Here is a 15,559-nt window from a genome sequence, read left to right as displayed (position 1 = left end):
AACTCCAGGAGCCCTGCTAGACTATATGAAGCATATGAAGATATGACGTTTTAGCAAAAGTGGTTCAATCTGATAAGCACTCTCTATTGACGTATAAACATCGAAGATCTGGAACACCTGATGTGAAACTTCAAGAGCAATACTCCACTTGAAATGTATATGTTACCGTAAGATTACAAACATCGTTAGATTACAATCTATCTCGAGAGATTGTAAACTGTCGAATTATTGTGAACCGTAACATCTGATTGCAATTTAACGTATTATTTTTCGCTATATTATAATCTATCGATGAGAAATTGTCAAATTGTCAACTGTCCGAAAGCTCTCTCTGATTGGTCAGTCTTTTTGTAAGATCGACCAATCACGACCAGCCGTTCTGTTCCCATGGAGTTCCCGTAGAGTTAGGAATGAAATAGAGGTGTCAGTTAAATAAAATAAATGCTCTTCAAAAATTCTTCAAGTATTAAATTTATATAAAAATAACTCTTATAAAAATACAGTTAGGTATTTTGTCTTCAAATACAAACTAATATTTAAAAATAAAATAAAAGGGGTGCTAATTAAACAGGCTTCTTTTTAATATCATTATTCGCCCCCAAAAATGTATGTTGCCTTCTAAATTACTAAGTCAGCCACAATTAATAAAGCAGCAATAAGCGTCGAGCATCTAAATAATACTATCTTAGCCACGAGTTATCTTCCACTCTAAATACAATTCAGCATGATGGTTATTTTTTTGCATCTTTTGTAGCATGCATTCTAACAGTAAACTTCTTAAATACTATTAAATGACATCATAAAAATATTTATTTACCTTCTAATTTTTTAACTCGTACCTACTGAGTTTTTTGTTTAAAATATAACACATCCCATATTAATTGACCCAGCATGGAAGTAAGCATGCAACATGCAGCAAGCATAACTTCTGTCACGGCTCCGGCGCTGCGGGGCTCCGGCGGTCCCATGCGAGCTTATCGTCGCAGATGGTTTTCACGCTCACCACCGCAGCTTCGGCTTGCTGGCCGGCCGAGCCGGCCAGCCTCAGCCGCGGCGGCGAGCGCTGAAACTACCTGCGCCTCAGCTCGCAGGCCGCCTCGCCCCTCCGCGCCTACGCGGTTTTGAATTGCACTCTAGGGGTAGGGCAGACAAGACTACGTGGAGTCGGTTTTGCAGCGATTCGTTTTCGTCACTAACTTCAATTTTTAATACAATTTTTAATTGTGTGTAATTTGAGTCTTAAAAATTAAGTACAATTTTTGATTTTATAAAAAATTAAACCGTCACTTATTTTTGCACGTCAAAGAGCTGTGACACCGGGAGTTGCAAAGAACATTGTCTTTTTTGACGTTCTACCAATCAGCGCGCAAGATGCATTCCGTTCTACGCCAGTTGACAATTTGACCGCTCTACATCGCTCTCGATCTTACAAAAAGACTGACCAATCAGGGAGAGCTTTCGGACAGTTGACAATTTGACAATTTCTCATCGATAGATTATAATATAGCGAAAAATACTGCGTTAAATTGCAATCAGGTGTTACGGTTTACAATAATTCGACAGTTTACAATCTCTCGAGATAGATTGTAATCTAACGATGTTTGTAATCTTACGGTGACATATATAAATGAATGTTATGAAATAGGTATGGTGAATCAAAAAAAGTAATTAGTCCGTCTTTTAGATAACGACGATAATGGACACGCATTTTTCTTTTCTCTCTCTCACAAACAAATAATAATGAAGATACAACAACGCTTGAATTTCGTGTTAAGTCACTGCTTAGTACAAATTTTACATACCTAGACGTGGCGTCACGAGCCCCCACTCTCTAACTTTGTTGCGTTATATCTCATTATTATTTTGTATGTCTCTTCCAGACCTCGGGACTACAGAGTTCCGAATTTTTGGGAGGCAAACGTGGGGCCGAAGCCAACACGCTGAAGCCCTTTTGAGACAACTTTAATGAAATGGTGACACAAAACCGACGATTATCCCTTTATACACTATAGAAATGAACCCAAGGACAATCCCCGGTGGACGTCGTTAAAAAAAAGACAATCCCCGGTTCTGTGCTAAACTATTGCTAACTATGGAAGAAAACTACTTGGGCTATTGTGATGGGATGTTAGTGGATGACAATGTATTAGGTACATGTAAAAACGGCAGGTGGAGACTCGCCACCTCACTTACTGGGCCCCCGGGAACCAGTCACTGAATAGCAACAAGAGGGCAACAGGGACATGAGCGGCTGAAGGGTGAGGATACCTCGGCGGACTTTAAACGCAGATTACGCGCTCCCTGTGCTTACCATGAGGCACCTACCCTCCGAGCAGGGCTACTAATCCTGCTCTAGCGACTCCACTCTGGACGGCCAAGCCAAGCCAGAGGCGTGAGACCTTCCCCCGTCATGGTTCACTCCGACCGGCCGGAGATGGGGGACAGTAAACACTCCCTGGAGAACTCAGTATATATAGCCCCGCGGGGTCGCTACTCCCCGTCATCAGACTCAGATGTCCTGCGATGCCTATATCTCATTATTATTGTCGTTATTATCTCAAGAGCCTTTGTCCTAATTATGTTAGGATCGACTTCCAGTCACGATGCAACTGAGTACCAGTGTTTTACAAGGAGCGACTGCCTATCTGACCTCCACAACCCGGTTACCCGCTCAACCCAACACCCCTTGGTAAGACTTACTGGCTTCTGACTACCCATAACGACTGCCAAGTATGTTCAATGACAGTCGGAACCTACAGTTTAACATCCCCTCCAAATAACGGTCATTGGTATCCAAAATATATGTAGAAAGTACATACGAACTTAGAAAAGTTGCATTGGCAGGCACTTGCCAGACCTGGAATCAAAGACGCACGCTCACACTTGAGAGATTGGTTCTCTACCCACTAAACCACCACGAATTCCACTAAGTCACCATGACTTTGTCATCTATTTAATGTTTTTTTACGTTATAATACGTGTAATATTTTTGCCACACACAACTTAAATGCGGACTAATTAGAATCACTACTTTTATCTCTATGGACACGTCTATTGCGACTATTCAGATCTTTGATTTTGCTGACCCCATAGTCGCTGGCATAAGGGACAGGATCCGCGTACGAAGTCGCGGGCAAAAGCTAGTCTATACATATAATAAATCTGTAAAAAAACTGTGTCTGTACATTGAATATATTAAAAAAATAGTACTTGGGTGGGGTTTAGAAACAGTAATGGAGCACAAATCCAAAAAAAAAATTCTGTCTGTATGTCTGTATGTCTGTATGTCTGTATGTCTGTTTGTTTGTACACGCTAATCTTCCGAACTACTGAACGGATTTCAATGATTTTTTCTTTGTTGTATCAGTATTAGACCTGGTCAACATATAGGCTATAATTTATCTTCGAAACTTGAAGACCTGATGCAGAACTCCAACAGACCAATAAAACTATAAGAGATACAAATATGGTGCCGTGGCAAAAATTGTTTCATTTGATGAGCATTTTCAGTTGAGATAATAAATTTTAAGATCTGGAACACCTGATGTGGAACCCCAAGAGCCCAGCTTCTCTGTACCATATACAGGTATGCCGTTTTAGCAAAAGTTGTTCAATTTGATAAGCACTTTCTATTGACTTATACAAATTGAAGATCTAAAACACCTGATGTGGAACTCCAGGGGCCCAGCTAGACTATAGCATATGGAGGTATGACGTTTTAGCAAAAGTTGTTCAATCTGATAAGCACTCTCTGTTGACTTATAAAAATTGAAGATGTAAAACACCTGATGTGGAACTCCAGGAGCCCTGCTAGACTATATGAAGCATATGAAGATATGACGTTTTAGCAAAAGTGGTTCAATCTGATAAGCACTCTCTATTGACGTATAAACATCGAAGATCTGGAACACCTGATGTGAAACTTCAAGAGCAATACTCCACTTGAAATGTATATGTTACCGTAAGATTACAAACATCGTTAGATTACAATCTATCTCGAGAGATTGTAAACTGTCGAATTATTGTGAACCGTAACATCTGATTGCAATTTAACGTATTATTTTTCGCTATATTATAATCTATCGATGAGAAATTGTCAAATTGTCAACTGTCCGAAAGCTCTCTCTGATTGGTCAGTCTTTTTGTAAGATCGACCAATCACGACCAGCCGTTCTGTTCCCATGGAGTTCCCGTAGAGTTAGGAATGAAATAGAGGTGTCAGTTAAATAAAATAAATGCTCTTCAAAAATTCTTCAAGTATTAAATTTATATAAAAATAACTCTTATAAAAATACAGTTAGGTATTTTGTCTTCAAATACAAACTAATATTTAAAAATAAAATAAAAGGGGTGCTAATTAAACAGGCTTCTTTTTAATATCATTATTCGCCCCCAAAAATGTATGTTGCCTTCTAAATTACTAAGTCAGCCACAATTAATAAAGCAGCAATAAGCGTCGAGCATCTAAATAATACTATCTTAGCCACGAGGTATCTTCCACTCTAAATACAATTCAGCATGATGGTTATTTTTTTGCATCTTTTGTAGCATGCATTCTAACAGTAAACTTCTTAAATACTATTAAATGACATCATAAAAATATTTATTTACCTTCTAATTTTTTAACTCGTACCTACTGAGTTTTTTGTTTAAAATATAACACATCCCATATTAATTGACCCAGCATGGAAGTAAGCATGCAACATGCAGCAAGCATAACTTCTGTCACGGCTCCGGCGCTGCGGGGCTCCGGCGGTCCCATGCGAGCTTATCGTCGCAGATGGTTTTCACGCTCACCACCGCAGCTTCGGCTTGCTGGCCGGCCGAGCCGGCCAGCCTCAGCCGCGGCGGCGAGCGCTGAAACTACCTGCGCCTCAGCTCGCAGGCCGCCTCGCCCCTCCGCGCCTACGCGGTTTTGAATTGCACTCTAGGGGTAGGGCAGACAAGACTACGTGGAGTCGGTTTTGCAGCGATTCGTTTTCGTCACTAACTTCAATTTTTAATACAATTTTTAATTGTGTGTAATTTGAGTCTTAAAAATTAAGTACAATTTTTGATTTTATAAAAAATTAAACCGTCACTTATTTTTGCACGTCAAAGAGCTGTGACACCGGGAGTTGCAAAGAACATTGTCTTTTTTGACGTTCTACCAATCAGCGCGCAAGATGCATTCCGTTCTACGCCAGTTGACAATTTGACCGCTCTACATCGCTCTCGATCTTACAAAAAGACTGACCAATCAGGGAGAGCTTTCGGACAGTTGACAATTTGACAATTTCTCATCGATAGATTATAATATAGCGAAAAATACTGCGTTAAATTGCAATCAGGTGTTACGGTTTACAATAATTCGACAGTTTACAATCTCTCGAGATAGATTGTAATCTAACGATGTTTGTAATCTTACGGTGACATATATAAATGAATGTTATGAAATAGGTATGGTGAATCAAAAAAAGTAATTAGTCCGTCTTTTAGATAACGACGATAATGGACACGCATTTTTCTTTTCTCTCTCTCACAAACAAATAATAATGAAGATACAACAACGCTTGAATTTCGTGTTAAGTCACTGCTTAGTACAAATTTTACATACCTAGACGTGGCGTCACGAGCCCCCACTCTCTAACTTTGTTGCGTTATATCTCATTATTATTTTGTATGTCTCTTCCAGACCTCGGGACTACAGAGTTCCGAATTTTTGGGAGGCAAACGTGGGGCCGAAGCCAACACGCTGAAGCCCTTTTGAGACAACTTTAATGAAATGGTGACACAAAACCGACGATTATCCCTTTATACACTATAGAAATGAACCCAAGGACAATCCCCGGTGGACGTCGTTAAAAAAAAGACAATCCCCGGTTCTGTGCTAAACTATTGCTAACTATGGAAGAAAACTACTTGGGCTATTGTGATGGGATGTTAGTGGATGACAATGTATTAGGTACATGTAAAAACGGCAGGTGGAGACTCGCCACCTCACTTACTGGGCCCCCGGGAACCAGTCACTGAATAGCAACAAGAGGGCAACAGGGACATGAGCGGCTGAAGGGTGAGGATACCTCGGCGGACTTTAAACGCAGATTACGCGCTCCCTGTGCTTACCATGAGGCACCTACCCTCCGAGCAGGGCTACTAATCCTGCTCTAGCGACTCCACTCTGGACGGCCAAGCCAAGCCAGAGGCGTGAGACCTTCCCCCGTCATGGTTCACTCCGACCGGCCGGAGATGGGGGACAGTAAACACTCCCTGGAGAACTCAGTATATATAGCCCCGCGGGGTCGCTACTCCCCGTCATCAGACTCAGATGTCCTGCGATGCCTATATCTCATTATTATTGTCGTTATTATCTCAAGAGCCTTTGTCCTAATTATGTTAGGATCGACTTCCAGTCACGATGCAACTGAGTACCAGTGTTTTACAAGGAGCGACTGCCTATCTGACCTCCACAACCCGGTTACCCGCTCAACCCAACACCCCTTGGTAAGACTTACTGGCTTCTGACTACCCATAACGACTGCCAAGTATGTTCAATGACAGTCGGAACCTACAGTTTAACATCCCCTCCAAATAACGGTCATTGGTATCCAAAATATATGTAGAAAGTACATACGAACTTAGAAAAGTTGCATTGGCAGGCACTTGCCAGACCTGGAATCAAAGACGCACGCTCACACTTGAGAGATTGGTTCTCTACCCACTAAACCACCACGAATTCCACTAAGTCACCATGACTTTGTCATCTATTTAATGTTTTTTTACGTTATAATACGTGTAATATTTTTGCCACACACAACTTAAATGCGGACTAATTAGAATCACTACTTTTATCTCTATGGACACGTCTATTGCGACTATTCAGATCTTTGATTTTGCTGACCCCATAGTCGCTGGCATAAGGGACAGGATCCGCGTACGAAGTCGCGGGCAAAAGCTAGTTTTGAATATAGTACCTAATTTCTGAGATTTTTTAAAACTCAATTTACAAGTTAAATTTGTATTCAATTCACTATGTTCACAAATAATTCAGTTCACTGATAAGTTTAGTTTTTAAAGACAGATTTATAAAACGAAACAGCTTTTTTCTCCTTAGTACAGTTTACTGCAGCTATATTTCCAATTTTAATATGTGTACATACCTTAATAAAATAAAAAAGAAAAACGACATTCTATTCATCCGTACTATATTCCTACTTACAAATGCAAGGTGCATTTCTTCAGCAGAATTTAATGCAAGCCAATATTTTTAATCATCAAGTTAGTTGACCCTTTGTCCACTCCGTAGCCAGAGTTCTGAAGTGACCACTTGTCTGCGTCAATAAACCACTTTATCATTGCATTGTTGAAGAATTGCAATGGAGAGTGCATGCGAATAAATGTATGTAGCTTATCTATGCACGTAGTTCTTACGAAAAGAAAATTCATATGTTATAAACGTAATAAAGTGTAACAAGTAATTACTATGTAACTGAAAACAAAGTATAGGTATCTGTCTTTCCGCAATAAGATTCATTAGGTTTGGAGTTTTGGGTAATAAAGGTTTATATGTGTGTGTGTATACATAAAAGGATGTTAATAAAAAAAACCGTGGAGTGCGGACTAAAGTACTCAGAAATCAGCCATCAGCCTCAAAACAATAAAATACTTATTTCTGCACACACAGCTTAAACTTTAAACACTATTTTCACACATCAAGAAGCAAATAAACTTTTTGGTAATATAAAATACGCCTTCGCTTCGCTTTGGTTTACGACATCCCATCAGACACTTCTAAAATTATTAGTGTTTCTCTACTAAGCATGTATTAATTACATAAACCTCCCTCTTGAAACACTCTATCTAATAAAAAAAACGCATGTAAATCGGTTGCGTATTTTTGAAGATTTAAGCGTACAAAGAGACATAGGAGCAGAAAAAGCGACATTGTTGTATACTACGTAGTGATTCTCGTTTCATTAATTAACTAATAGTAATTTGTGTCTTTTCAGTGGCGCCTCACCATTCATCTCACAAGATCCGTGCCCACAAGTCGAGTAGAAGGCACCGTGCTATCAATGGTAAATATTTTATAACTAGCTGTCAAAGCATACACTCTCACAGGTGCTCAAATAAAAATATTTAAGAACTATAGCTTACAATATTACATTTATTATTAAGTAGTTACTCAATACCAGTTTTATCTTGGTGTCGTGTAATACATATTTATAATTTATATGAATGAAATGTGTGAAAAGATCAACTTTTCACTTGATATAAAAAATATTTAAAATAAGATTCTGGAATCCTTGAAATGAATCGTATTTATGATAATTATCATCATTTAATGGGAATGAGCGTGATGATAGCCCTAGAACAAAGAACAAAATAATATCTAGCTTTAAAAATTCGTAGTCGTAAAGCTAAGTTAGGTTCAAACAAGGGCGCCCTAGATTCTAGAAGGGCAGACATTGACCTTATTGGTAATGTCCTTCAAAAAGGTCAGGTGGTACTAAATAACCTTTGAAGAAATAATACTAATTTATAAGAAAAAAATCAATGCAAATAAATAATTACAGTTAATTACTATCATCGAAATCATGATTTCTGCTTATTCTATAAATAAATAATAACACTAACGTCGTCCCAAACTAACAGCGCCATCTGCATTGTGCCTCGTACGAACTATCAGTTTCTAAATTATTCGCGGTGCCGATAGATGGCGTTGTACTCAATTATTTCTAAATTAGTTCTGCTACTCCCCAACAGATGGCGAGCTGCGCTTCGAGCCGGAGCCGTACAGCAAGAAATTGAAATTGAACACATCTGGGAAAATACATTGCAAAGTCGCTGGCGGCATTGCTCCTACCGTACAATGGTTTTTGGTAAGTATAAACAATGAAAATCAAAATAATTTATTTTCCAAAACTTTTACGTACAAGAAGTTTTAATATTGCCCCCAAACTAGGCAAGTCTTTTGGCCAATAACAGAGTCAATGTATATTTTTTATACGAAATGTACGGTCACTCATCAAAATTTTTCGAGACGAAGATTTACTTTGAATTATCTTCCTAATCCAAAGTCTTAATAAATAAGTTAGCAGCCCTTCATCATGGAGTCTCTTATTGCTCTAGTTACCCATAATGTTTCTAAAATATAACTTCAGTTCTTCAAACAAATGATTTCATTTCACTTTCATTATAATATTGTTAGCCCAAAATACCTCTATAATATATGTTTTTGTCCCTTATTTCTCTAGAACGACGAGGATCCTTTACCAGAAGGAGTGACATCAGCCAACGGCACTCTGATGGTGGCTGATGCTGAGAGACGGCACTCCGGACAGTATACTTGCAAGGCAGTCGACGGCGATAAGTCTATCACGTCGAAGATTCATCTGGATGTTGTGGGTATGTAGATTATGTGTTCATTATAACAGTTTTCGCACAAACAAAACGAAATACCCACTTAAGATTGGTTTCTGCGCGGTGACTCGTGCAATGTTCCGCAACGACAAAAAGTTTGGCGATAACTAACTTAGCAATTACAGGAATCATAGGTCCAGTTTTCTCAATTCGATTGTAATTAATTATGATTATGTAAGGTCTTACGTTCAACTTCTTGGCTGGCATCAAGATCATCTGTTTAACTTGGCTGCTTGTGTCCAATTTCTCACACCGAGTTGTATTATAATTGACAGAGAAGTATGGAAGAAGAAAACATGCTGTGCCGATCCCAAATAAATTGTGATAAGAGCAGGATTTTTTTAAATTGTCTATTTTACCAGTACAATTTCTTTTGAATCTTCTCCCAAAATACTTTCGCCAGACCATTCTTTCCCACCCATCAAGTTAACTCCAACTTTGGCCAAGTTTTCTATGTATAATATTAACTTCCAGTAACCCCCCGCGTGCTGGAACCGACTCCTGGACAACAGTTGCACGTGACCCTGGGTCAGACAGCAGCTCTGCATTGTCGGGCGACGGGCGACCCACCTCCTACTACGCACTGGGATAGAAACCTTGCTATATTGGGGAAACCACGTGAGTTTTCTAGATTATTCTACTTGTTTACCAGGGATCTACCCCCTGTCCGCATCCGGATGTTGTTGTTAGGTGCTAGTTAGCTAGACTAACCTTGTGCAGAATTTCATTTAATTCTGTTGGTTTTACGACAAACAAAATCTTTTTTTATTAATGTTGTGAATAAATAAATTTTATATCAAGTTAGCATACTAGTTGTCTTTGTGATGTAATAAATGCCACATTCCTTGGAGTGTCGTCGACTGATGATCCGACAAGTAGCAAGGATTTCAGGCCACGTCTGAAAGTCATTTTTAAACTGAGATTATATTGTTTTCAGAAGACGGAGTAGATTTAGAAGACAGTGCCAATGCTACGACAGCGAGGTAACACACACTTTTTCTTATTATGACTTTTTTATTTTATTATATAATTTGGTTAAGATGGGAGTGTGTTTTTTTAAGTTTAAGTGTGATTGGTGGGAACACTCAAAATATGGAGGTGTTATTTTGATAGATATATCTTCACTTTGATAGAACAGTATCTTCTTTTTTTCTTATCATAATTACTTTGTTCACCAGACTAGTGCTAATGAATAACGGCACTCTCCTGATCCGCAACGTGTCTGCGCCGGACGCGGACCGGTACGGCTGCACGGCCGGCAGCGCCGCCGGACTCGACCGGAACGAGCTCGTGCTTGTCGTGCATCAAGGTAATGTGGGTTGTATGAAGATAACGTAAATGAAACGGTATTGATAAGGAGATATTTCATATTTTAATGGTTTAGGTACTCGTCATAAAAATAGACTTAAAAAAAACATTCAATTTCCTACATTATACTACATTATTGGAAGTTTAAAATTGAAACTACATATAAATACGGATAATCCATGTACCTGTATGAAAGAACAAGACATGTTGACCGTAGTTCGCACCAAATAACTTTGCAGTTTTGTATTTAAATATTGTCGACAAACTTTATTTGTCCGAAATTACTTGACAAAATTGCATAATATATTAAGTAAACTCTAATGCCACTTCTGCGCAAGAGTGGCGTAAAATAGCTACCATCAGATAAACAAAATTTACTAGCGCTAACTGTATACATTTTATATACTTACCCTTTCAAAAATTACGAAATATCCAAATTTTTTTCAACAATTTTCTAAAACATTCCACCTTTTCCTAGAAGGTGCTATCATTTTACCACAATTTTCTCCAACATTCCTCCTCCTGGCAGAAGGAGAGCTCCTCCCCCAGGAGTCGAGCGGCGTGGCGGGCAAGGCGGTGGTGGTCTCCATCTCCGTGGCCGGGGCCTACATGGTGCTGGTGCTGGCGCTCATGCTGTACTGTCGTCGAAGAAGGCTCAGGAGACGACAGAGAGGTATGCTGGCTTTAGTTCAGCTAGTTAGTATCATTTCAGCAGTTTATTTATTTATTTGGATTTCCAACAAGAAATACACAATACAGACAGGTTTTAGGAACAGATATTAACTTTTCTTGCGTTTCCTTAATTATAGGAAGTTGAAAAAAAAGAAAAAATATTACATATTGTGGGTACCAATAACGATACCCAAAAAAAATGCTCTATGTATGTAATACGATGTAATTTTACAACTGGCTATCGTGTGATTATCATTATTATGATTAGATGATGTAACATACCCTGTGGCTACCACAGGATGGCCATCGCAGGCGGGGTAGGCCCCGAAACAGACGGCGGGATGACCTGGATGCCTACAACCCTGATTGGTGGGAGGACTCAAAAGATCGAGAGGCGTGGAGGCAAAATGGGGAGGCTTTTGCCCAGCAGTGGGCCAGTACAGGCTAAGAAAAAAAAAACGTACCCTGATCGGGTCAGCTTCCAGTATAACAGGGCGCAGTGTTTTACATAGAGTTTGTCAGATTTTCACTACCTGTACCAGACTGCCAAAGATGTTCAATTGACTACTGAGATACACAACTGCTATATACAAGAATTTTAACATAATTCTCTTTACAGGAGAGAAGATGGAGTTAGAAATGACAGAAGGCAGAGAGAAGTTAGTAGAAGATGGGGAAGAAGATAAGCAGAAAGTGAACGGAGCTGCCTTGCAGAACGGGAGATTATTAGCCCATGACAAGGATAGTGGTATGTGCAATTATTTTTGCATGTGTCTGTGAATACCATTTTGACGGGTTTGGGAAGTGAGTAAATGACAGACTTAATGATTTGGTTTATGAATATTTCGAAAAAAACAATAAAAACCTTTAACGTTTCCAATCATTTGGCTAAGTCGGTGAATTTGATTGCTGTAAATTCCCAATTAATGTTATTTCAACATTGTCACATATATAGTTAATGCCTATAATGAAGTCATACATTTATGTCATAAATAACATTTCTTAAAAACATAGGTTGACGACCTCTGTGGCGCAATGGTCACCAAGCCGGACTGCCGAATCTGAGGTCCCGGGTTCGATTCCCGGTTCGGTCGACATTTGTGTGATGAGCATGCTTGTTGGTCGTGGTCTGGGTGTTACAATATGTATTTATAAATATGTATGTATGTAGCTATATGTAGTTTATCAGTTGTGTTAGCACCCATAACACAAGTTAATTAATAACTTACCATGGGGCTAACCGACCGTGTGTGAAAAGGTGTCCCGACATTATAGGTGCAGACAATTCAGAGGTGTCCGGAATATCTCGCGCTTCGAAGAAATCCGGACAGTTCGAACATCTGTCCATTCCGAGATCACTGCTCGTTGAACAGATTACACTTGGTAAGTTTATTCAGAATTATTATAAACTAAAATTACACTTGGAGTTTGTGTATATTTGAGATGGGGAGTAAGAACTAGCCATGGGCGATGACTGCAGTTAATGTTGTAACTTTTCTCGTCACTATAATTATTTTGTTCCATCTTAATGTAAAAATTTAATGAATAAAAACATAATCTTTAATTGTCGATCGGTCTACATTTCTCTGTGTCGAAAATGACGACATGATCTAGACGTCATATGTAGGTGGACATTTAATATATTTAAAAAAATCAAAATAACGTTCACAGTCTCGAAAACAAAAATTGGTATTATTTCTAAACTAAAATATAAAGGGGAAAACATTATTTTTGTTTGTATCTGCTTTAAAGACAGACTATATTTTGTCCGGGTACCGGAAGAAGTTCCTTTGGGGGATATATACAATTTGTTTTTGTCCAGGTCGTGGTGAATTCGGAGAAGTACTTCTGGCCAAGATCGACATGAGTCAAGTGAACAAACTCCGCAATAAAGAGAGCTTGGATGACGCGGAGCCCACGCTGCGTCCTGTGCTTGTTAAAGCGCTCACTACTAAAGATGAGGTTAGTATTGATTTTAGTAGGTTTTTTTATGTAAAATGTTAATATTGGTTGTGAAAAAATAATGCAGGTACTACTAATTCTTTACTACTATATATGATACTACTTCCACTATACTTTTGTTAAAACTATATGGGTAGGTAAGTCTTTAAAATATGACTGCATTATATACAATATAATATTAATATAATGCACTATAATGACATCTCAGCAAGCACGGGCGAAGATATCAGTAACCTGTTTGCGGAGTACTTTTATTCTACCTTCCAACAACCAGATCCAGTTTATGACTCAAATATACCAACGAACTGCGAAACTTACAATAGTAATAGTATGGCTGGAATCAGCACAGTGGAACTATGTCAGTCTAATATTTTTATTTTATTTTCTGGTGGTCCTGACTGCATACCCCCGATATTTATAGTTAGATGTGCCGATAGTATTGTTGTGCCTCTATGTATTCTTTTTAAGCGATCACTGTCAGAAGGTGTAGTTCCAAAAATATGGAAATCGGCTTTTGTTACACCAATCTTCAAAAAAGGGGACAAATCTGATATTAAAAACTATCGCCCGATATCTAAAATATGCCTGTTCTCAAAAATCTTAGAGCGAATAGTTTATACTGATGTATATGCGGCATTGAAATGTAGTTTTAGCGAAGAACAACATGGCTTTCTGAAGAATCGATCCACTACGACAAATTTGCTGTTATCACATGAATTTATTTCACGAGGGATGGAACAGGGAGGACAGGTTGACGTCATATACATTGATGACAGTAAATGTTTTGATCGTATTGATCATCAAGTACTTTTAAAAAAGTTATTTATGGCGGGAATACATGGGGACTTATATCGTTGGTTTTCCTCTTATATACAGAATCGGACACAGGCTGTGGTACTTCAAGGTTACACTTCAGGTTGGAGTTGTGTTCCATCAGGAGTGCCTCAAGGCTCGATTTTGGGGCCTCTATTGTTTATATTGTTTATTGCCGATATTAAACATTGCTTTAAACACTCGTATATTATTTTATATGCTGATGATATGAAAGTACACAAAGTCGTGCGAAGTTTGTGTGATACATACCAATTACAAGCTGATCTTAACAGATTTGAGACATATTGCATTCACAACAAACTTCAACTGAACGTATCCAAATGCTTTCATTTAACTTTTGCTCGTCTGAAATCTGCAATAAGCTCGAGCTACACTATCAGTAATCAGTGCATCACTAAAGTCGCTAGTATTAAAGATTTAGGAGTTACACAAGACAGCAAACTCTTATATGATCAGCACGTTGATGAGATAGTTAAAAAGTTCTTCATTCTTCGTAGCAGCTGCGACGGTTTCTGATCTCCCAGATCGATTTCCTTCATTAGTTTCCGGATTCTCTGACTGTCTGACTCTTCATAGATGCTAAGTAATCTCTCTTTCAGCACTGCATATCGTTTATCTTCTGGCGGATGAAGTATTAAGTCAGACACTTCTTGGACGCTGTCTTTATTTAGCTTTGCGACCACTAAGTTGAATTTTTTCCTCTCACCTAGTTTCTGGTCTGCCACTATGACCTCGAATTGGCCAAACCATAGTCGTGGTTGGTCTGTCCAGAACTCCGGAATCTGCGTCTTGAAGGTGATTTGGGCAACATCCTTGCCTTCTACTTTCACTGTGGGTTGAGCTGGCACTTGTGGTTGCATCATCTTGTACAAAGTTCGCACTTACGATGCGCTTATAAATGTCCACGCAATTCACGCAACATGTTTATAACTTGCGTTCGGGGTCACCACTTTAGGGATCGTTGTTAGGAGGATCCCTAATGGAGCACTGCCTCTTCTGGTCGTGGGGCGCAGGGGGTTGAAAGAAACAACGGTGTTCGGATATCGGATATATTTCGCGTAAACCCCCAGATAGAACCGTTCACTCGGACCAGTGCGCAGTAACTCCGTGCCTCGCATACTTCACGCTCACACACGTTTTTGCTTGCCTTGCACTCTGCCATATATACACTTACATATTGTGTCCCTACAGCATCAAAGGCACTTGGATTTATTATAAGAACCACAACCTGCTTCAGGTCACTTAAGCCAATTAAAGTACTATATTGTTCATTCGTACGCAGCCACTTAGAATATGCATCTCAAGTTTGGAATCCTCAATATGAGATATATAAGTCCCGTATTGAGGGTGTTCAGAGAAAATTTCTTCGGTACCTGGATTT

General features: G+C 39.0%; 1 protein-coding gene across 1 annotated transcript in view; it reads left to right on the top strand.

Annotated features, from left to right (window-relative positions):
- LOC124643041 (tyrosine-protein kinase-like otk) overlaps window positions 1-15,559 on the top strand; it is a 47,890-nt gene that overhangs the window by 22,337 nt on the left and 9,994 nt on the right. Inside the window, exons 3-12 of the mRNA XM_047181877.1 lie at window positions 7,989-8,057; window positions 8,746-8,861; window positions 9,237-9,387; window positions 9,877-10,020; window positions 10,340-10,385; window positions 10,581-10,711; window positions 11,240-11,383; window positions 12,002-12,130; window positions 12,658-12,765; window positions 13,205-13,344. Of these exons, the coding sequence (XP_047037833.1) occupies window positions 7,989-8,057; window positions 8,746-8,861; window positions 9,237-9,387; window positions 9,877-10,020; window positions 10,340-10,385; window positions 10,581-10,711; window positions 11,240-11,383; window positions 12,002-12,130; window positions 12,658-12,765; window positions 13,205-13,344 (1,178 nt within the window). The remainder of the gene's footprint in view (window positions 1-7,988; window positions 8,058-8,745; window positions 8,862-9,236; window positions 9,388-9,876; window positions 10,021-10,339; window positions 10,386-10,580; window positions 10,712-11,239; window positions 11,384-12,001; window positions 12,131-12,657; window positions 12,766-13,204; window positions 13,345-15,559) is intronic.

The sequence above is a fragment of the Helicoverpa zea genome, chromosome 26 (assembly GCF_022581195.2).
Source record: "Helicoverpa zea isolate HzStark_Cry1AcR chromosome 26, ilHelZeax1.1, whole genome shotgun sequence".
NCBI lineage: Eukaryota > Metazoa > Arthropoda > Insecta > Lepidoptera > Noctuidae > Helicoverpa > Helicoverpa zea.
Note: the sequence above shows the minus strand (reverse complement) of the source record. Positions and strands in the feature narration are given on the sequence as shown.